The 22517-nt window shown below is 44.7% G+C and overlaps 2 protein-coding genes across 3 annotated transcripts; both read left to right on the top strand.

Annotated features, from left to right (window-relative positions):
- Window positions 1-114: 114 nt before the first annotated feature.
- On the top strand, window positions 115-5776 carry DRAXIN (dorsal inhibitory axon guidance protein; the record flags this gene model as incomplete). Its single annotated transcript, XM_084300077.1, has 6 exons — window positions 115-571; window positions 2035-2222; window positions 2751-2862; window positions 3238-3327; window positions 3562-3651; window positions 5664-5776. 6 exons carry the CDS (start codon window positions 115-117, stop codon window positions 5774-5776), a joined length of 1050 nt encoding a protein of 349 aa, XP_084156203.1.
- A 6971-nt stretch (window positions 5777-12747) lies between these two features.
- AGTRAP (angiotensin II receptor associated protein) lies at window positions 12748-21747 on the top strand (the record flags this gene model as incomplete). 2 transcript variants are annotated; one of them, XM_084300076.1, is made up of 6 exons in its annotated part: window positions 12748-12774; window positions 17730-17764; window positions 17956-18067; window positions 18676-18874; window positions 19083-19121; window positions 21044-21747. In XM_084300076.1, 6 exons carry the CDS (start codon window positions 12748-12750, stop codon window positions 21148-21150), a joined length of 519 nt encoding a protein of 172 aa, XP_084156202.1. In that variant the 3' UTR covers window positions 21151-21747. The 2 variants fall into 2 exon arrangements, with proteins under 2 accessions (XP_084156202.1, XP_084156201.1); XM_084300075.1 differs by lacking the exon at window positions 19083-19121.
- Window positions 21748-22517: the final 770 nt, after the last annotated feature.

Here is a 22517-nt window from a genome sequence, read left to right as displayed (position 1 = left end):
TTGTCATCTAAGTTAACCTAGGTTTGATTCTTGGTTGCCTTCACAGAAGCTGGTTGCTTAATGTGTTTTGTTGTTGTTTGTTTTAATTACAGGTGAGGCAGAGCACCCAGGATTATGGCAACTTCTTCCACCTTCTTCTCCGCTTTTCTTCTCCTGTGTGTGCTGGTTCTTTCTGACATCAGTGTTGTGGTCTCCCTGGACCCTGGCACGAAGCTAAAAAATGTTCCAGAGAACAACAACCACCTTCAAAACCAAGAGATGTGGCTGCAGCAGCCCAGAAGCGGGCACCACCACAAGCATGGCCTGGCCAAGAAAGAGAGGGCCCACGCCATGCCTCCTAGAGGGCAGCTGGCTGCGGAGGAGGCCCTCAGGCCGGGTAGCGGAGCTTCAGCCGTGGAAGAAGGAGCACCAGGACAGCCAGCAGCCCTGAAACAGGACAAGGATGTGTTCCTGGGTTTTGAGTTCCCACATCCCGAGAGGGAGAACCAGTCCCCTGGGTCTGAGAGAGGGAAGAAGCAGAGCAGAGAACACCGGCGACACAGCCGCAGGGACAGGCTGAAACACCACAGAGGTATTTGAGCTCCCAGGGAAGCTGAGGTTGTCGGGTCGCTTGAAACGAGCCTCAGCTGTGTGAGGGCAAGAAGCTGGGGCTGTGGTAGAGCCACATGGGTGTGCAGAGGGTGTGGGGTGCGTGCCTGCTTGGGGGAGAAATCAGCCAAACAAAAGAGGCACAAGAAAAGAGGGAAGTCCAGAACTGGAGGTTTTTACTGCTGGCTGCAATTTTCTGAAAATGACCTGGTTTGCCTTACAGGGGAGAGCTCTGAAAGCTCCTAGGACTGGGGGGGTCGGTTTGGGGTGGCCTGCTTTGTTTAGTTGGCTTTTAATCAAGTGGTTCAATTTATGAAGAAACATCTCCAAGCCATGCTCAGTCTCTCCACTGACTTCGAAACATGACCAGAACTAGAAATAATTAGAACAGCAACAAAAAACCGCATAGCTTGAAGATCAATTTCTTTTCATCACAGCTTGTATTCTTCTGTGCTTCTGCTGAACTATGAAAAATACAGCTTTTGCACATGTGAAATTGCAGTAATTATGTTAAAATATGGCCGAAAATGTTGCTAAAAGTTTTTAACCGGGACTGCTTTCCTTCACAGGTCAAGTTGTGGGTGTGTGTCTCTGCGGTATGGTGTACTCAGTGTGGTAAATCTTTAGTTCAATTAAAGCCAGGCAATCTGTGTCAGTCCACACCATTTGACAAGTTGGGTGTCAGTGTCCCTGCCTTCCAGCTATCACCCCTCCCTGCATCAGCAAGAAGAGCTCTATTGTTTTCTCAGGGGACTGACTAAACAACTCACATTAAGCAATATATAAGAGCATGCAACAAAGCTGGTTCGAAGCAATATTTGCAGGCTACAAAACAGGCCTCATATCTTTAGTTGTATATTTAGATGTAAGTTAAGGTCTATATTAAAATTAATACTTTGCAAAAGCATGGATCAAGCTGTAAGGTTATTCTTATTTCAAGTTAGGTAGGTTCCAACTTGAGCTAGACAGAAAGAACCCACTCTTAAAATGAAGTAAGAATGTGTTTACAGGAATTTGCAAAAGTTTAAACCATTGGTTTAAAAATGGTTAAACAGGTGCATTTTGTATTCCCAGGACCAGACAACAGGGATTGTTCTTAAAACAATTGACATGCTACGCTTATAGCTTCAAGAAATCTTGAAGATTCTCATTTTCCTTAGGAAGAAATCCATCAATTCTTAAGTAAGAAATATATATACCTGCACTTTCTTGAAGATATGTCTGATTTCAGCATGTAAGAATCAAGGTGCATCTACTGTAGGCCTGATCTTTCACTTTAATAGTACATGACTCTGCTTTACACTAGTCTCAACGGCAGATCAGGCTGGTAGAAAACCAGGCAGTGGCTGGATGAAATCTGGATTCCTTTGACTCAAAATTTTCCATGGCACGCAGAGAGGAGAGGGGTGAGCAAACTAATGCTGCTGTGCCTGTTGTCCTCTGCAGGGAAGACTCCTGATGCTGGGCCAAGCTCCTTGTACAAGAAGCCTGAAAGCTTTGAAGAACAGTTTCAAAACCTCCAGGCAGAGGACGCTACAAGTCTGACTCCCACCACGCTGCTCTTCACTGCCCTGGAGCTAGTCGTTTCAACAGATGAGCCTCCAGTTCTTCCAGCCACGTCACCACGGTCACAGGTAAAGAGACAATGGGTAACTGCACTGTACCTCTGATGCAGACAGAAATCTCCTACAGCTAAGATCCAGTTTCTTCTTTTTCAGTTAGAGGTAAGTGCTTGCCTAACACCAGTGCCATCCCTCAGAGGCAGCTCTCTGTCTTGGAGACATCTAAGCACAACATGAACAGTTCCTTCAGTTGCTTCTCTTCCAGGCCCTATCTCTCCCTTAGCTAGGCATCTTCATTCAGATTTAAGGAGTGGAAAGGCAGTAGTAGCACTCAGCAGGAGAGGCAGCATGTTCTAATGCGGCTTTTCTTCCTCACGTATAAGCAGTGGAAGCTTCCCTCTTGGTTTCATCTGGAACAAGAGAAAGCTCCTTTCTTCTGAAAAATGAGATGCTAAGAATCTGCAGGGGACGAGGTGGGGGTGAGGGCTGGGGAATTATGAAACCTCATTAAGGTCTGAAAGCGCAGGGAAAATTTGCAAATGCTTCCGTGTCACTACAGAAGTGTAATCCACTGTCTCCTTGGTTTCTTGTGGTTTGCAGGCCCGGCTCAGGCAAGATGGGGATGTGATGCCCACCTTAGATATGGCACTCTTTGACTGGACAGACTATGAGGACCTCAAACCAGAAATGTGGCCATCAGCTAAAAAGAAAGGTGCTAAACTTACATTGCTGAGCTCCCCATCCTCTTTCCCAGAAGTCATTCTGTAAGTCTTTGCCTATGGTTAGTGTTCATAGAAGGTGAATTGCTGAAGGATATCAGATCATAGAGGCAGGAAAAGAGCAAAAAAGCATAATGCTGATTGTATTTTGTGTTTTGTTTCAGCATGCTTATCGTTTTGGATGAACAGTTTGAGGGCAAAGGAAAAATGGTTAAATAGAGGGTTGAGAAGCAGGGAGAAGACTAAACTATAAAGGTTTAGGGTTCAGATTCCTGAAGTTTAAGGCTGTTCTCACCCTAGAATGATGTAGCCTCCAAAATAAAAACACTAGTGTGAAATTTTCTACCAGCATCAATTCTTTTCCATAGAGAAACGCCGCAGTAAGAGCCCCAACAGTGGAAATGAAACCGTGTCGTCAGAAGGAGAGCCGTGTGACCATCACCTGGACTGCCTCCCAGGTGAGGATCAGCCCGATAGCCATTTCTCCAAACACTAAATTGTTTGAAATCCAGCCCAGGCTCTGATACAAGCAACCTGATTTTTAATACTGTTAGAAAGTGGTATGCCCAGAGGGCAAAGGCTCTGTGGGTGTGTTGCAGGAACAGATGATGTCTGTAAGACAGAGCTGTCGTGGATGGTATAGTTTACAGGGGAGTAAACCAGCTATCCTGACCTTTGCTCCCGTGTTGCAGGCTCGTGCTGTGACTTGCGTGAGCACCTCTGCAAACCACACAATCGAGGCCTTAACAACAAATGCTACGATGACTGCATGTGCACAGAAGGTGAGTTCAGCTTCTTACTCCCCCGCTTCCAGCTGGCTTAGTAGTTGGCCAAGTTGTCTGGGAATAGTGGTCTCCAGGCAAAAATAGGAGCCAGCTCTGCTGTTCTTAGCCTTTCCCTGCCACTGACTCACAACATGACCAGTGAGTCATCTAGGATATCTTGTTTTCTCTCTTGGAAAAAAAGAATCCTGATATCTACAAACCTATCTAACAAAAGAAGCCGTTGTATATTAACACGTCAATGGGGCTTTGAAGTCTCTCATGCTATGAAACTGTCTTACTATCCTTGTTTCACACGAGTTTATGCTTACTACGGCTTTTCTGACTTAATTTCAACTGAAACTGTAGTAACTTAGTAGGTGTGGGCAGGACACGGATTTCTGTTTCTTAAAACTGTTTCTGGAGAATCCACAGCAGCCCTTAGTAGACAGTTACATTATGAAGATGTTGGAAAGCACTCTTTTAGTTTGAACATGTTCAGGATCAGCTCCAGGCATGGGGTCTTGTCTGCCAGAACACCGGCTGCCAAGTTTTGTGACCTGTCTTAAGTACCTAGTGACTTTGACCAGGTCATTCACCTACTTTTTAATCCAGTTAAACCAACTGATTTCCTGGAGCTGTAATGTTAAATGATTGTCTTCACCTTGGGCGTGTCATGCAACACTTGAAGGTCCTCATCAGAGGATATTCTGATAGATTAGCCTAGGAAAGTGTTTCTGCGAGCCTAATGAGTGCTGCCTCCAGCCCTGCTTTATTTTTATGTTAGCTGTAAGTTGATGACAAATGTGAATCTTCTGTAGCACTAAAAAGATCCCCAGAGACAGAAGGTCCAGATAAGACAGCCAAGATGCTTAGATAAGAGCCAGAGCTCGGATCTTGTGTGCTCTCTTTCTGGGAAGCCTAACTGCCCTGGGGGGATTGGTAATGAGGGGCAGAAACCCAGCTTGAAGGTAGCCTGATCTCAACATAGCCCAGGGCATGCACTCCAAAAGGCTGCTCAGTGACCTGTGACATCGGATGGGTCTCCTGTGTACAAGTACTCAAGGACAGTTTATGGGCTGTCTTATTACAGAAGCTATAAATCACCAGCTTTCTCCTCTCTGGAGGTGCTGGCACTGTTGCTGTCTGCTCTGGAAGTAGAGTTGCAGTTTCTGGGATGATAACTCAGTTCTTGGCAAGAACTGCAGTGATCAGATCCTGGACTAATGAAAATCAAGGCTTTCATGGAAGTTACTTGCACGTAGGCTGTCTGCTGTCTGGCCCCCCTATCTATGCGTTCTGTTGTAACAAAGGCAGATAATAGGTACCACAAGATATATCAGTACCAGAAACCAATGAGTTAGCCTGACCAGAGGCTCCCATTGCCTTCCACTGCCATGGGAAACTATGTACTGATGTTTGGTTTTGGTTTAACAAATAATTCCCCCAGAAGTATTCATCAAAGATATCTCACATAGCTTCCTTCAGACCCATCACTTCTAGCATCCATAGTATAGAAATTGAAGGAGATGAGCTTTGGATCAGACCTCCCAGTGCTTCAGTCTCTTCCTTCCTCTCCCGAAGCTTCAGAGAAACAAATAGCAAAGGGAGCTTCCCAGCCACTGCTGCTGCACATTAAGTCTATGGTAATTTCCCACTGGAGAGATCACTTAGACAGTAATGGGAAGTAATAGAGGGAAACCAAGCAGGGCTTCCATAAAATCACTGGAAACAATTGGGATAATTCATTGGTATTCAAAAAGCCAGTGAAACCTTCTGCCAGAGCCAATGAATCCCAAACCAGAGCAGTGAGCCAAGCAGGATAAATAGCAGGGCCAAGGAATTAATCTGCCCTGCCCATGTGAGCCATTCCTCTGCCACCTCATTTGACACAACCCAGGCTTCCCAGGCCTGGGACTGTGCCCGCTGCAGGAAATTTTGTCACGAACCGAAGCTGGGAGCTAACTGTTTGATGTTACTGCCGTAACGAGCCTCAGTCCCTCCTGCTCACCATGCTTGTTTTTTTCCTACAGGGCTACGCTGTTACGCCAAATTCCACCGGAACCGACGAGTGACCCGGAGGAAAGGGCGCTGTGTGGAGCCCGAGTCGGCCAACGGAGAGCAGGGATCATTCATTAATGTTTAGGAGGGTGGGATGTGTCTCCTGCCTGGACGGTCAGTAGCTGGAGTCCAACTGCTTATACCTAGCAGCGGGAATTAGAGAGAAAGTCAAGGAAATGACTGAAGCTGCAGGACAGGCTCCAACAAGGCTGGTGTTAATCATAAATAGAGTGGTCTCAGCCTTTCCCATACCAGGACTGTATTCCCCCTCCCTTCCCTCAGCACATTCCTGGCCTTGACCTGGGTCCCCCTCTCCCAGTTGGCTGGAGGTGATCCTGCCTGCCACTCTAATGGCCCTGGCAGGGAAAGGTTCTGCAGTTTCATCTCCTCCTCTCAAAAGAGGCAAGATATGAAAGATCCTTCAGGTCAAGGGGGAGAGGTAAAGCTTATGCCTTACCTTTCAGCTGTTGTTTGAGAAGAAACGTAGATGCTCCTTAAGGATCGGAGGTTTGTAGAGGATAGGAAGCTTGTAGCCTCCAGGTGGAAACAAAGATGAAGATGGATCAGAGATGAAGATGGATCAGCAGGAAGCTGACTGCCTGGGTGAGAGGGGACCCTCTGATGTTGCTCTTGCTCCCTCCTTTGTTCACTGCTACAGGCAGATATTCCCTAGCAGTTACACACTACCACTTCCTACCTGTCTTCTTTGGTACTATCCACTCCCATCCCTTCCTGCCTCTCCTGCTCCCGCAGAACAACCTGGTTTCTGCAAGGATGTGACATCCCAGCCTGCAGCTCTCACTCATTAGTTATCCTGCCGAGTCTGTTATTTTTAATGATAATTTTTAGGAGCTTTCTGGGGAAGTGATAGTTTTCCTAGCGAGCCAAAAATAAAGTTTTTGGTAACAGGAGATAGGAACAGGCTGTTCCGTTGTAGTAAATCCTGTGACATGTTGCATGTGTGTTTCCATGATATGTAAATAAAGCTACAATAGATATTCTTTGTGCAACTCTTCTGCTTCTTTCACTGCACCTAAGGATGGGGCAGGAGCCAGAAGGGCCTACAGGAGAGCTGGCCAGCGGGTAGCACTGATAACTTCAGGTAATCAAACAGAGCAATTGTGTCACTTGGTAGAAAAATTTCTCTACCCAAACTGGGTATTTAGGCTGCCCAGTATCCTCACTCAAATTGCAGCTGTCTATTTCTGCCTGGTAGCTATCCAGATATTTAAAACTTCTCTAAATTTACTAAGTAACTACTGACTTCATTGATATATCAAGGCAACGTGGGCTACCTGTGTTATATGGGAATAGTGTTAATCGGTAAAGATGTTCTTTTCTACTGTTGTCATCCCCAGCAGCCTGGCTTCTGGTGGGAGACAGCTGTGAAGCCTTTTAAATGTTAAATTCCATAACCTGGATGTTTACAGCACTTTGTGTAGGAGTAGAAATATTAATCCTGGTGCTTTGGTCAGAATCCTCTTTATGCTGCTCCCTCAAATCCCCCTGTGTTCCATTAGGGGAGGCAAACCTCCATTTTGCACTCTCTTTCTGTTGTAGTGTCACTCCGTGTTGTGTATTCACTTGGATGCTGCTAGCATAATGGTTTATGCCTCTAATATGAGTGCCCAGTCATGACTACAGAGATATGCTATGAATACAGTAGTGGTTCTGATCCACATCCACCTGCACTGCTAGGAGATGCACTAACAGAGGAATCTGTAAAGGAGGGTTTAGGCAAAACCTGACGCTCATCTGGCCACAGCTGTTTAGATTTTTACTTACAGCTTTACAATCTCAACCCCAAAATTAGGAGTAAATAAAGGTAGTTTGGCTCCAGCTCTGTGCCGTGACAGCAAGGATGCAATTTGTTAAGCCAGAGAGAGAAATGCAACCCCTCCCTCAGCCCAGATGCAGAATAGTGGGTGGTACTGCCAGTGCTATTGTCAGTGAAAGCATAAAGGGAAAAAGGCCCTAATTGATCACAGTCAATTGCAGAGCTCTCAAACCCCAAGCTGTGTGACACCAATGAGAACCACATGCACAGTCTTTGTCAAAGCCAGGTTTTAATGCCACAGCACTTTCCAATATAAGAGCTGAGGTCTGTGATGGATGAGTGCAAATAAAAGCAAAGCTGGAAATCTTGCAGGGATCTTTATCCTCGGTGATGCAGGTACTCATTGCCCCATATATAACAAGAATCCTTGTAGGATCCTGGGCAATGTTTTGAACACAACTATGTTGCAAATCACGTGCAATACAAGCAAGTATGAATTTTGAGCCAGAGCTTTCAGATGTCAACAGGGGACCTCTTGCTTCTTCTGCTTCAGGTCTGCTATTAACTGAACATAAAGGACAGCTGATTCTTAATTGGTGGGATTAGTTAAATGTCTAAGGACAGTGAAAATGGAGTTAATTATAATGAATCAAGTCACAGGATTATTGGATTGATTGCTCACATTGGAGTTTCAGAAAGAGAGCTCATGACCAAGACTCATTCTTTCTGAATCAAAATGTGATGTTGCAGAGGTGAAGCAGAAGGGGTGAGCAGCCGTGGTCTGTGTGCATGCTGCACTGCCACAGCAGTGCGAAAAGAATCAGACAACCTGATTTATGTATCTGCCAGATAAACTACTGACTTCACAACTGCAGTGCAAAGGAAAGCTGTTGAGTAAATAACATGCCAAGATGTAAAACACAAGACAAGCTCATGACATAAAACCCTAGGGCAACATTTGTAAAAACAGCAAGTCCAACCCACTTCTGAGCATCAGAAAGCTTTTTAGTGCTGCTCTGTGCTGTCTCAGGGGCATGACAGCAGTCGCAGTGATATTATTACTAGGTTACATTTAGCAACTTTCCCCTTCCTTCCTTCCCAGTATCTACCAGTTGCAATGCAGTCAGTGACAATTCTGCCTTTGGGGGCATTAGTCCTGAGTAAGAGAGAGAGACAAACGTCAAGCAAATCTTGTTTTATACGTTCTTCTCAACAGATCATTTGAGAAACTCAAATTAAGATTTCACACAAAGTCAGCTTCTCTACTGCCCCCAGAGAGCTTAATTCTCTTAGAAGATTTTACTATTGTCTTGAAAGGACTTTGGATCAGGCCCAAAACAGCCATAGCAGGGCACTGTGGAATATTTTTGAAAGTTAATTGCGGTACATGCATGCAAGTAAGGTGAGTGACAGTCACACCCAAACTCCTGCTCTATAGCTACCGCTGTTAGCAGCCTCACAATGAGTCCGAGGGGTATACATCATTTTAAACCACTTCTCCAAGGGTGAGAATCATTAGACATGGAAAAGAGAGGACAGCGTGCTGATTTGACATAATCATCTCAGCAGCTGCCTGCTCTGTGAATGGTGTTGAATCTCAGGGATGTTGCTGGCAGTTGCCAAAATGATAACTGCAAGGGAGACGAGGAAGGGAAGCACAAATTAAAACACTTGGGAATCATTCTGTCTCAGGTCTGTAATAGTCTGCATTCATTTTAGCTTGGGGGTGTTTTATTGAAACCCCCTCTCTCCCCCCTCCCCCAGTAATTACCGTGTTGTCAATCCACAGCGTGTGAAAGTGCTTCAATTTCAAACCCATCCTATACTAAATTGTTCACATCTATGCCAGTCAGACTCTCCTACATAAAGCCCATAGAAAACATTGCTTTCACATTTTTTATCAGAAAGAACGAGGGCTGGTTTTTTCTTTGAATGTTCTGAGTACAACAGTTCCACAAGTACCCCATAAACTCATTTCTGATATGGCAATTCTTCTAGAGGGCCAGTTAAAACCAGTAGTCCCTCAGTTAGATTCCGAGTTAGATTTTAGAAAAACAGGAGTAGCAATTCCTTGCTGAGATTAGAAGGGACTTTTTAATCCTATCTTTCACGATACCACATTAGGGTAATCCTCCCCACTCCCTACATAACGTCGCCATAGACTGTTTTACAGTGAAGTTCCTCCCAGCGTAACAAAATGTCTTCAGTGTCCCCTCCGATCCAAATGATGTTTCTGCTTGCTGATTTCCCTCTGGGATCTAAATTTGCAGAGCCAGGACTTCTATATGTCCTTACTCCCTGCTTATTCAGAAAGGCTCTGTTGAAACTACATGCATCTGTGCAGAGCTCATGCTTTCAGTGCTCTTGGCTGTGCAGGCAGGGCACAACTCAAAGACACCACGGCGGCTGTGGCTGCAGTCATTAGTCACCTTCAGACTAGACCCCTAGTGAGTGACAAGGCAGAACTGTGAGTGGAGAGCTTGTCTCTATCTCCATCGGCCAGATAAGTACAGCAGGAGGAACTGTGTTAATGCCCATACTTCCCCACAGAACTGCTATCACCTTGCACACCAAAGGCACAGTGTCCTGAAGATGCAAGGAAAATATTTCTGCCTGATTTGCCTCACTTTTATGCTGCCAGGAAGGGAGTCAGCTGTGTATTAGGTTTTTACTTGGTCTGCACAAGAAATGCTACAAATACAATTGGTGTAAAGCAGCTAATTGCTGGATATTAGGTGCAGTGAGCTGAACTCACCTAAATCAGTCTTCTAGTTAGGAAAATCTCCGTATCCTGTTTCCAGTCTCCTGGGGATGTCTGCTTCTCCCTGCAGGTCTTCTTTAACTTGCTGCTTATCTTTCTCACCATGTTTACGTTGCTTTGAGTTATCAAGCCTAGGGAAGGGAACAGAGGCAGCAGGTTACACGGAGAGGCAATTTACAAGGTACAAGCAAAGCAAAGAAGAGATAAAAAACAACTAACCCACAGATCAGGTAGGTGTGAGAGACGTGCAAATGCATAATGTCTATCACAGCTCTCATTGTTTTCAAATCCATGAGATCATTAAGACATTTCTAAGTCCCCTGAGTCCATGACATGCAAGCCCAGGATATAATAAGCAGGGCTGAATTAATTGCACAATACATTGATGAACAAAATGAAGTAAAGTGCTTTTATTGTACAAGGGGAAATGAATGCTTTGCATTAAATAGCAGTCACATCAATCCAAATTATGGCTCACACTGCATAAATGATAATGAGACTCCCTGTGTCACTCAGAACAAGTGAGAATGCTGAATGGAGTAAAGACACCCACAAACTGCTGCATCTGAACAGTGTAAGTGCTGCATCTGAAGTATAAGTGCTTATACTTAAACTGGGCTGCTGCTTAACAGTGGAATTTGTCATTAGAACAAACCATATTCCCTTGCTAGATACTTCTCCTGGTAGAAGGGCATCTCTATTGCAGCTTGTACCCAAACACTGAGACAGCAATATGGATATTCAATTCTCTCTTTATCCTTTATCCTTTTTTTTTTTTTTCTTTCTTTTTTTTTTTTTTTTCCCCAGATGTCAAATCTTTTTTTTTGCCATTTAGGGTAAAATCCAGTCCTCAACATCACTGGGACAATTAGCACTGATCCCATTTGATACCAGTACTTCTGTGAATAGAGGCAGGGCTTCCCTGCAGGACACAGAAATGTAAATGAAGTCACAGCTGATGTGGCAATAGATGAGTTATATTTCAATCTTTCATCTCGTAAAGTGTCACAATAAGAGATTTCTGGGAGGGACTTCTGTGGCTTATTTTTACTAATGTTTTGAGCTGAGTCTTTTTTTTTTCTACTGCTTTTTCTGTTTAGCATTTTAGAGATTATGTGATTTTAGCATTTAATATTCTGCCTTGGGAGATCTTCAAATGTGCTGCATATTAGCAGTCAACAGGACTCAGGATACAGTGAAGGACAGGCCAGACAGGGCTTGTTTTTGGCTTGTGTGAATGTGTGAGTATAGATTCAACACCGCATGACTCTGGTACATAACCTTGCACTGCACTGCTTGAACTGGAAATGGTGGTGAAGGGTGACTCATAACATTTCCACATTCAGCTTCTGCAATGAACTTCTGACTCCTCGCTCATTCCTGAGAGGCCCCATCTTTTCTGTAAGAGTAAATTACAATTGACCAAGTAAAATGTCTTGTTCTTACACTGCAGACAGGTAAAACATACACTGGGCAAGGAAAGGAGGGTTTGAGAGGTGTCACCCTTACTTCTTGGTTCTCTTAGCTCATTGCCATCCCTGGAGAGAAGACTGCTATTATGAACAGGGCAGGAGAAAAAAAAAAAAAAAAGAAAAAAAAAAAAAGGTATAGCTATACCACAGGGGCTTGTGTTGGTCACTTACTTACCAGCTCTAAAATTGGAAAAGCTTTCTTTCAGAACAAGGCACGGAAAGCTCCTGATTTCACCAGGCTTTTGCACAGAGATCAGTCATCTTGTTCTAGGGAAAAATCTAGAGCCAAAGGAACCAGCTAAATACCTGCCAGCTGTTCTAGCTACGTGGCTAGAGACTCCAACACTTGACCACAAAGACTGACCCGAACATGACACGGTTATTGTGTGACACAGCCGAGTACAACCAGCATGCTGCAATTTTTTATTGGTGTCCATTAAGGGCATCTTTGGCACTGCTCACTCCTTTTTTTGTCACAGCACTTGTGGGCGCACAAAAGCTTTCTCTTTCCCTAGGACACTTCTAAGTCCTAAACACACGTTATTAGCCTTTAGACTCTGTTGGACCAGATGATCTCAGAGCCCTTTTCCAACCTAAATGATTCTGTGACTCCATACAGCCCAAATACGCTGTCAAACCTTCCCTCAGCGGTGCTATTTATGTAGCCAGCAGGAAGAACTGTTTGGCTGGATGTTAGGAGCCAACAAACACACATCTAGATAGTGGTGGCTTTCGATCTCGGTGTTCAATACATGCCAGGTGTACCCTCCAAAATCCCCGTGCGTGTGACAGAGGGCGCGGTGCGGGGCAGGGCCCAGGCCTCCACCTCCCTCCGGACCCTACAAAGGAGCTCTATGGCCGGGGCTTTCCCTATAGCGGAGGGGCCATAAGGGTGGTGGGGCCGGGTACAGGGCGGCCCCGGGGGCTGAGGCGAGTCCGCGTCCCCGCTCCTCCCGCCCCGCCGCCCTCCTCTGGGCGGCCCCGGGCCCGTCCCCACAGGGAGGCGGCCCCGCCGCCGGGAGTCCCGGGGCGGGCGGGCCGCGGCCATGGAGCTGCCTGCCGTCAGCCTCAAGGTACGGGGGAGAGGGGCAGAGCCGCTGCCGGGCTCCCCGGGGCGGAGGAGTCCGAAGGGAGGAGGAGGAGGAGGAGGAGGAGGCCGGGGGCGAGGAGGCTCCTGCTGGGGTAACCAGTGGGGGGAGCCCGGGGAGTGGGCGCTCGGCGCCGCCGCCCTCTGGCGAGACAGCAGCCCTGAGCCTGGTGGGTTGTGGAGGGCTTTGAGGAGGAAAAAAAGGGATTTCTGAGCCTTCTTCCTCACGCGGGTCAACGCTGCAAAAGCTCTCGGTCACCCAGGCCGGCAGGCGATGACTCCAAGTTGTCTCTTTAGGGCAGCTGCTGGAGTGGCCGAGGAGTGGGTTGGGGCAGCTGCCTGCTAGCTCGTGTCCCTAAAACTTGTGTGTCCCTAAAACTTGTGTCCCCCTGAAGGTTTCTAGATCAGCTGACCAGGACTAATCCAGGATAAACACTAGAGCCTGAGGAGGCGAAGTTTCTGCTTGTCAGGCAAAATGCCTTAGGAAGGCGATCCCATTTGTTTTGAGGTTATCAGCACATAGATGATAGGAGTTGCTTTTCTGGTTTTGGGTGGGGAGGACTTGAATGGGAGTAATCTTAAAATTTCCTTAGATATTTGTAGACAGAAATGGGAAATCAGGGACTTCTCACGGTTGCATTAAATTTTAACTTTAGGAAGAAGCACATCTTTGCAGAGAAGCTGTAGGAGGCAAAAATCACTTGTTTGCTTTTGACATTGCTGTTTGATATTGAAGGCCTCTCTGATACGAGGCAAATGAAATTTTCCTCTATTTTCCCTCCTTTTATCACGTGTTTAGATCCCTGAGACTTCCAGGCGCACGTGTCCCTTTTCCCAGCTTCCCTATTTTGTGTTTCTTGCCTGGTATGGCAGGTTTCAGGAGCCTTCTTTGGTTAAAACTTTGCCTGAGGAATGAAAGCATCACGGATCACGTCAGGCTTTGGCTGCTATTGATTCACAAAGCCGTGAGAGGTGGGAGCCTTGGAGCAGGCTGCCTGCAGGTGGGCAGGACAGCGTTCTCTCGGCTGCTGTTAGGAATTCAGCTTCATACAGGAAGGCTTTCAGGCGAATGTGCTAAATGAAAGCCGAGAGTTCATACAATCATCTTTCCCCCTCTTAATAGCTCACAGAAATGACTTCCCTTTTTAGAGGCGAATAAGCAAATGGATTTTTTAAGGCCTGTCATGTGGATTACATCGCATTCTGGAAAGGGGCTGATATTTTGCATTGACAAATTTCAACTACAGTGCGATTCCCAGAGCACTAGAAGATTAAAAGGTCTTGTGTGCTGCTCTGGTTTTTAACTTTTTTTTCCCCTGTGCTAAAGCAGTGAAAAATTACATCTAATTAAAAAAAACTCTGCCAGTGAAATGCATGTTCCACCATGGGAGGCAGAAAACAGACGTAGTTCCTGAATGAATGAGTCACCATGACAACATAGCTAAAATGTTGCCTCTCTCTGGTTTTGGGCAACCATTCCCTAATCTCTTCCTGGGTAAGAGTGACCTTCACCTGGACAAACTATTTTCAGCATTAAGAAGTAGTTTTGTCAAATCTGCTGGTACTGCTCTGGGGCTGAAGGTCTGCAGCACAGTGAGTTAATAATTGTACCTGCATCTTTGTACTGTGCCTGAGTTATGGCTGCTTCTCTGAAACACATCACAAAGGTGGGAAAGGTCCTTCTTTGGAAAGGGACTGGGAATAACACATGCTGCTGCTATTCGTTGACATTAACTGCATACAGTTTCTATGAGATTAAAAAGATGAGCCTCATGAAAGAAAAGAGCTCCAAGAAAACTGCGTGACTGAGTTGTGTTTGTGCCAGAACACAGCAATGCTTTAGCTTTGAGGTCCCTCTCTAAGCTACTTGCAGATGGGGAATACACCCATGGAACAGCATCTACTGGCTCAGCTCTAGTATCAGTGCTTATTTTGTCAGTGAATGTTTGACACCTACGATTATTGCAGTAACTGTGCTGAACCTTGACATACCAAGTTTGATCAAGCTTGTCCGATGTCCTACAATGCATGTGCTTGAAAATGTACGTTTTCATTTCAGGCGTTTTTACATGCTAGGCCACAGAATTGTAAAATGATTTTGATTAGGAGATACCTCTGTATGTCACCTAGTTCAACCTCCTGCTCAAAGCAAAGCTAATTTCAAAAGTAGATCAAATAGGTCTGCTCAAAATTCAGCTGGCTTGTACAAACATCTAAGGATAGAGCCCTTACAGCCTCCCTGGATAGCCTGTTCACTGCTTAACCACTCATAATTACTCTGTAATAGCGGTCACTCAGATCTATATTTGGGGTAGTATATCCTCAGATGAATATAAATCAGAGTAGATGAGATCACTCTTGAAAAGAAAGTTAGATACTGCAAGAAAATCTGGAGCCATGGTGTCTTAATTTAGGCAAAATTCAACCTCGTGCTAGGTTCTGTGCTGAAGCCTGTTTAAAGGAATGAGTTCCTGTTCCCAAGAGTTTCCTATCTAATGAGACCCAGGATCTTTTTATACTTGGCAATTAGTTCTATCACATGCTGGGGTTTGCAGAAGAGCCTGAACTTCCTCTCAGCTCGCCCTGATGGGATGCTTTGAAACACATGATCATCATCATCTTGCCCCGAAGAGACAGGCACAAAGTTTCTACCCCTCATATTTTACTGCCCTCAACACTAGTTCAGCTCTTAGGAGTTCTTTCTCTAAAGAAATAATGTATGCCCTTCTTAGGCATGGATAGATTTCCTTGAACACATGGAAATAAAGTAAATTTTTGTCTTATCAGGAGACTGCCTGCAAATTACCTAATCTCCTGTAGTGACAGTAGCCTTAAATCCCTTTCATTAAGGCTACATTTTCTATGTTAAAGCAAACCAAGACCATCAGCAAATTCCATAGTGCCCTGAAGAACTGTCAGATAACTCAGGCTAATAGCTAGGAGGGGATGTTACGTTTATCTTTATGCAGTCCCCCATGCTATCATCCCTCATTTACCTGGCTATGTGCTGATGACTGAGCATGCTTCGTAATTTAATAACTGCAATATTGATCTAGACAGCTTTAAAAAAAAAAAAAAAAAAAAAAAAAACTGCATTAATTATGTTAACTGGTGAGCCTTGAGGGGTCTTGTGGGTATGTAACATGCAATTAAATACTACCTAATTAAGAATTTCCCTGATGTTGTGATAGTCTCTTGAGTAAATGCTATTTGCATGTCTCCATTCTTACCCAGGAACATGTTGTATTTTACTGATTAGCAGTTTCTGCCTGGTCTCTGTGGTACAATTCGGGAGGAGGGGAAGTAGCAGGAGGTGGTGAAGTATTTTGTAGGCTTTCATGAGCAATTAAAAAAATATATCGTTATTAAAAATCTGTTTAAGCAGCGTTTGAAGTTACGACAAGTCTGTGCTTCTCAGGGTGAACGCACAGCAGATATGCTGGGGTACTGCAGCGAAGCAAGAGCTCTGTCTTATCATCAGACATCTACACTGTGATATCTGAGCAGAACAGTACAAGCCACAGCAGATGCATCGCTCCTCTTGATTTCCTGGCTCTGCTTCACTTGTCACAGCTTTGTTGGTTATTAATCCACTTTAAGCAACTAGTTCTGTGTGGAGTTAGAGCAGGGGTAGAGGTTTTGAGCCAATAAACATAGCAGGATGTCATGAGAACTTAAATATATTTATTTTTTAGTGTCTTAATGCCCCTCTCAGCTTTCCCATGTGAAACAAGTAATTTAGCCCTTCTCTACTTATTTCCCAATTGTGTGTGTATATATGGAGGGGGGTGGGCATGTTTCAGAGTGGTTTTGGTGGTTTATGTTGTTTGTTTGTTTGTTTTTTTTTTTACCAAAGTCAGCATAAATGCCAATTGGAGCCTTTCTCACAGACAGGAAAATGGAAGAATGCCTGCTTCCCGTGGATCCTCTGATACGTAACAGAGTTGGGTCCTGGCTTCAGCCTTTCCCCCGTGAAGCTGCTAACAGTCCCTGCCTGCCATATTACCGTTTCCATACATGCTTAGAGAGCAGACATATAAGAGCCATCTCCCATTGTCAAACATAGTTGAAATTGGCCTGTGGGTTCAAAAGCAAGCAAACACATGGATATATCTATAGAAAAGAGTGAAGCGGTATATTTTTGTTCCCATTTGCTGTTTTAATAAGTGTGTAGAGTATATCTCCTTGGTTACGGAAATGTCAAGTGCTCGTGAAGAGAATCCTTGCATGACTTCTTGCAGGGAAATGCTTTCTTTTTGGATTTGTTGCCTTGAGCAGCACAAGGATCAGGATCATTACGGCCACCTGAAAATTACAGGATCTCTGATAGCATGATCTTAGTGCTGCTTAGGGCATTGCCAGAATTTGGGTCCTGGTCGCTTCGCTGGGGATGAAAAGAGCTGCGTGCTATGGCAGGATCAGGTCCTTTGGCTCTTAGAAGATACCTTTAAGTCTGTTAATATTGCAGCAAGGTTAAGCCACTGTTCTTAACATGCTGGAAAGAGGTAAAAGGAGGATTTCCAGAGGACTACAACACAATTGCTGGAAGCTTCAATCTTGACTATCCCTGGACATCTTGGATGCCAAACTGGTCATGTACAAACTGCTAGCACAGTGTGAATGAGATGGCCTGCTTTCTGTACGAACTCTTGTGGAGTTCCAAAATCAATAATGCATTTAGGACAGACTAAGTCGGCCTGAATCAACTGTCAACAGAGATGACAACAGTAATGAATGACTATAGTGTAGCACCACAGGAAATACTCAGCAACAGAAGCAGAGAAAAATGGTTTTGTCTTCACTGTCCCAGTCGCTAAGCCAGCTTTCTGCAGTGGTTCATGGGTCCAGGGCACTCTTGGTGACAAGACAGTGTAATTTCACATCAATCTTCCCCCAGTTTTCTCAACTTGCTGACCTGTCTTCCTCTCTGTTTTTCCACAGGCCATCATTCTGGTACACTGGCTGCTTACAGTGTGGTGAGTACCTGACCTGGGTGAGAACAGGGTATTCCTTCCAAGTAGGTACAGGATGTTTTGGGGGAATCAGCACTCCCCATTTATGCCTTGTACAAGATCCTAAGCCCAAGTGTTTGTATGGGAGGGATAAATTCAAACACTATTGCAGGTTTATTGTGAATTTGGGCTGTTTTTTTTGTCTTGTTTGGCAGGGGATGCATGAATTACTTGTTTCCAGCCTCCTATGCCTGGGGAAATTTCAGTATCCTTGCAGTGGGGATCTGGGCTGTTGTGCAGCGAGATTCTCTTGATGCCATCATGATGGTGAGTGTAAGAGTATTTGCCTCGACCCAGCTGCTTAGGGAGAGGGTGGAGGGCAGCAACAGCTCCTTTGAATCAGTGATGATCTTCAGCTGTTCCCAATATAGCAGTCAACAAGTCAAACTCACTTTTTCCCCCCACCCCAAGAGAGCCTGGATTTTACTTAAGCACTATAAACTGTGGTGAGAAGCATTCAGTATCTGTTATTTTGCTTCTCAGGGGTAAGGAATATATAATTCTTATTTTTTACCTGTTGTTGTGATTTTTTTAATGCCAGAAGAGGGCTCAGTGCTTAGTACGCTTGAGTTAGAGGGGCCTTATAAATCCCTTCTCTGATCATTGAAGAGATTGGCAAGCAAAAATGAACAGCCCTGGAACATATCATGAGAAGGTGTGTAACGGATGTGAAGAAAATGCATGACACATGAGATTGTACGCTTTAGGAATCTGTTTACCTGGGATCAGTGTCAAGGGTTAGAAATGTGTGATACTGGGGTGAAGACATGATTGTGTGAATGCAGATTTTCCAGCAAATAGACCTTGTAACTCACTGTTACTCCTAGTGATTAATCTCCTGTTTAGCTTATGTCCTGTTCTCTCTTTACTTCCAGTTCCTGACTGGCCTGCTGCTCACAGTCCTGACAGACATCATTCACGTCTCTGTCTTCTACCCTTCAAATGATTCTTTGACTGATGTGAAGCGGTTCAGTATAGGCATGGCGATCTTCAGCCTCCTCCTTAAACCTGCGTCCTGTTATTTTGTGTATCAGATGTACCGGGAGCGTGGAGGAGAGTACACCTTCAACATAGGTAGGATGTTTCTTCTGCCTCCACATCCTCTGGTGTTAGAGAAGGCTGCTTTCTACTCTGTACCCTTCAGCCTGAGCCTTGTGCAGCTGGATTCTGTCCCCCTTTCCAGGGAGGCAGATGGTCCTTCTCTTTCTTGTGTCTGTTTTCCTCTTTTGTGGTCCTGCCATGTCTTAGTCCTTAAATTTATGTTCTTCCTCTTCCCTTGCAGACCTGGAGTCCTCGTCTGACAGCAATTTTGCCCATTATGGTATTGACACAACTGCTGTCACCCTTACTCAGTGTAACTCGGGTTTTTCCGCTGTTCCACCTCCTGCATTTGTGTGGGCTTGTTGGAAGACTTTGGGTGTCCTTCCCTCTTTGTCAACCTTTTATTTTCCTTCTGTGGGGAAAGTAAAGGCAGCATCCTGTATAGCTGGATTAGGCCTATGAGGGAAAGAGGCTGGATTTTCTATCTCTGCGTATGTGGGTCTCATCTCCTAGCTATCTTGAATACTTTGGACTCCTGTTTCTTCACCTGGTAAATGGGACTGATGTTCACCTCATGCAACTTTGCCTGGAGGCACTTGTTTTTCTCCTGGTTGTAGTTGCTAGTGATAATGTGGCATCCTTGCCCAAGAGAAGGGCTGTGGCTGGATGTTCTCAGCTTCTTTGCCAAGCATGCCTGGTGCTAGTTCATAGTGGGACAGCTGCCAGGGATTGTTTGCTGCATGGGAGTACACCCTTGGTAAAACCAGCAGCTTGGCACAGTTAGCTTTTTTTTTCCTTCCTGAGGCTGTGCAGGACAAAGCATAGTGTAACTGACATTGCAGTGGTTGAAAGCTGTCACTTACTTTCTTTGCTAGCACCAAAGCAATATCAGGCTTCCTGTGAAGGTGAATACTTGCACTGCCACTGAAGGAAAATGGTGGTTTCAGGGTGTTATGTGCTATTTGCATCTCTGATAGTGGAATGTGGATGTCTTCTCCATCAGCTGCTTGTGCAAATGCCAGGCAGATTTGTCTTGGCCATGTCAGAAGGCCTGTGTGACAACTGTGGTGTCCTGATGTGGGCTATGTTTGCACCAAGTTATGAGCTGCTGACTGCTCATAACTGGGATTTAATGTCTTTATCCCACAGGAAGTATAGGTATCATTAAGGATTGACTGATTTTTTTCCACCCTTTGCTTAGAACTTGAGAGTATTCTCCCTTTTTACCACACTATTCCAACACAGACATGCTGTCAAAGAGTCTTTTCCTAGGCATAGGTTGGAATTCAGTCACTCTGCAGCTTCATATCTTCTGAACTGTCTTTCTCACAATGCTCAGTATGAACTCTGTGCTGTTTTCTGTTAAATGTGGCTGACAAACTCTCTCATTTTCTTAATATCTGGCATTTTCCTCTTAAACTTAACTGTGCTGTGTTTTTTCTGGTCCTCTCTCATTTTCTTTTGAAACAGAATTTCTTTTTCAGCTTGGCAGCATCCTTGCTGCATAGAACGAGCCTCTTGTGGTTTGAGACCCACCTTTGATTCGGGTAGATTTCTAGCCATGGCAGATGCCTGGCCTATAGAGAGCTGTCCAAGCACATTTTCAGTATCTTTACTATTCAGGGGATAAACAGGGAAAGATATGTGATTTTTGTACTAGTCTTGTACTGTGGACAAATTGTTCATAGTGCAACTGGGAGCACTGCTGGATTCAAATTTAGTGCCATGGTGTGGCACACTTGAGACATAGCTGGGTTGTTGGAAGAGTGGTTCACAAATGAATCATGCACTTAAGTCCATGCTGTCAGCTAGCCATGGTTCCTGCTGCTTCTGTTTGTTGCAAGATCCATTGATTTTACCATAAACTCATCTCATAAACTTGATCTTGCTGAAATATGCTATTACAGCAGCCTGCTATGCTGCTATGTATTATTGCAAGTTTTGCTTTCTAAACAGCCCCATGGCTAAAAGTGCTTCTTGGGGGATGAAGGGACATGTTCAAATACACCTCAGCTATTTTGCTTTTGTTGGAAGGATGTTTTCTTACCTCCTGCATGTATACTGAAGGTCACGGAACAGGTACCGGGGAGCTGGTAGAGTAGCCAACGTGGTGTGCTCCTGAGCTTTTTGTTTCTTCTAGAGGATTCAATTTTTGTGCTTTTTAATTTTTTTTCAAGCTTGTTCTCTTCCCTTTCTGTTCAGGTCTCACCCGTGCAGGCCAGGATCGCAGCACCTATGAGCCAATTGATCCACAGGATGCCTCTCCACAGTGGCCTGACCCAAGCAAGGCAGCCCCACATCCATACTGAGGTCCTCATCTGCAACAGAACGGACACCTCCCTCACCCAGTCCAGCTTTACACTACTCCCATGTCTGTTCTGATGGTACAAGACCTGCTACTGAGCAAATAAGAGAGGATGTGATTATACTTTTCTTTTGCCTCCCTGAAGGTTAGGCAGAGGGGTTCCTGGAATAAGTCCAGAAGATCTCTAATAACATGTTAAGCACTGTGACTTTGTAATTCCTGTATGCTTTCCTTTCCTCTCTCCCTCATATCCCTCCCCTGTATATGCAAGTGGATGAACCTACTACGTTCTTCCTGGTTTTGTACTGGGCATCCTCTCTACTGTAAGTAAGGGAACCACTCCAGTACTCCTGGACAAACTATCTTTAAAAGGCTTACGGACTACTCTTAACACAGTTCTGCCTGCTTTCATGCTGATACATTTCCAGGAAACATCTGGGAGTTCCTGGGGGCTGTTTTTGATGTTTTTTAATTAAGATTTATGACCATAACTCCCTGTGCTAGCTGTGGTTTTGCATACAGCTGGGATTGGTATAAAATGCTCTTGCTGGACCACAGAGTATTCACTGATGCTTTTACGCAAGTTGAATGTCCTTTGGGATACTTACCATGACTGTTAAATGTTGATTATAGATGTTCTGTGCCTTGAAATGTCCTTCTGCCTTCAGCTGCCTGTCTTAACAGAACTTGAAATGTTACATTTTTCTAAGAAAGTTATAAAAATGAACGCAGATTTTGTGTCAGAAAAATTACGCTGGTCACCTCTGTCTTATTTGAAAATGTATGTATTCCTAACGATTTGGGACTGTAGCCAGGCAGTCTGGGAGTGCCATTATGGGGCAAGATCTACAGGGCTTCGATGGCGTTTGTGTAAGCTTTACACAGACACGTGGTGGGTACTGCAAGGGGATGTGTGTGTAGGTGATGAAGGTAGGCTAGTAAAAGGACTGAGAAAAGGAAGAGGTGGGTTTGTGTAGCTCTACACGGCAGCGAACGCTAGAATGTGTCAAACTATGAATACTCATCTTACGCACAGCAAACCTGCCCTGCTATGACTTTCAGGGTAAAATACTTAACAAGTGTTCAACAGGTTTGTTTAGGAGAAAAGATTGTGAGCCTTAGCAGAATGAAAATACTGGTGCTGGGAAGATCTGTGTTTTTTTCTGAAGCAAGTTCACATTCAAAGCATACATCTGTTATTTGACAATTGCATTTCTCTTCCAAGACCTGCTGCTGTGTTGACTCTTCAGTGACCAAAAGCCCTGTTAACTTTGCTTTATCCTCTAGAAACATGTCTTTTCTATTCTTAAGAACGAGCATTTTTCTCTCATTTCATTCCTTTAAACATCAGCAGATGCTTCATTCCCTGTA

The sequence above is a fragment of the Netta rufina genome, assembly GCF_964035555.1.
Source record: "Netta rufina genome assembly, chromosome: 22".
In the NCBI taxonomy this organism is placed as follows: Eukaryota; Metazoa; Chordata; class Aves; order Anseriformes; family Anatidae; genus Netta; species Netta rufina.
The sequence above is the reverse complement of the archived record's forward strand: the minus strand, read 5'-3'. Positions and strand labels throughout refer to the sequence as shown.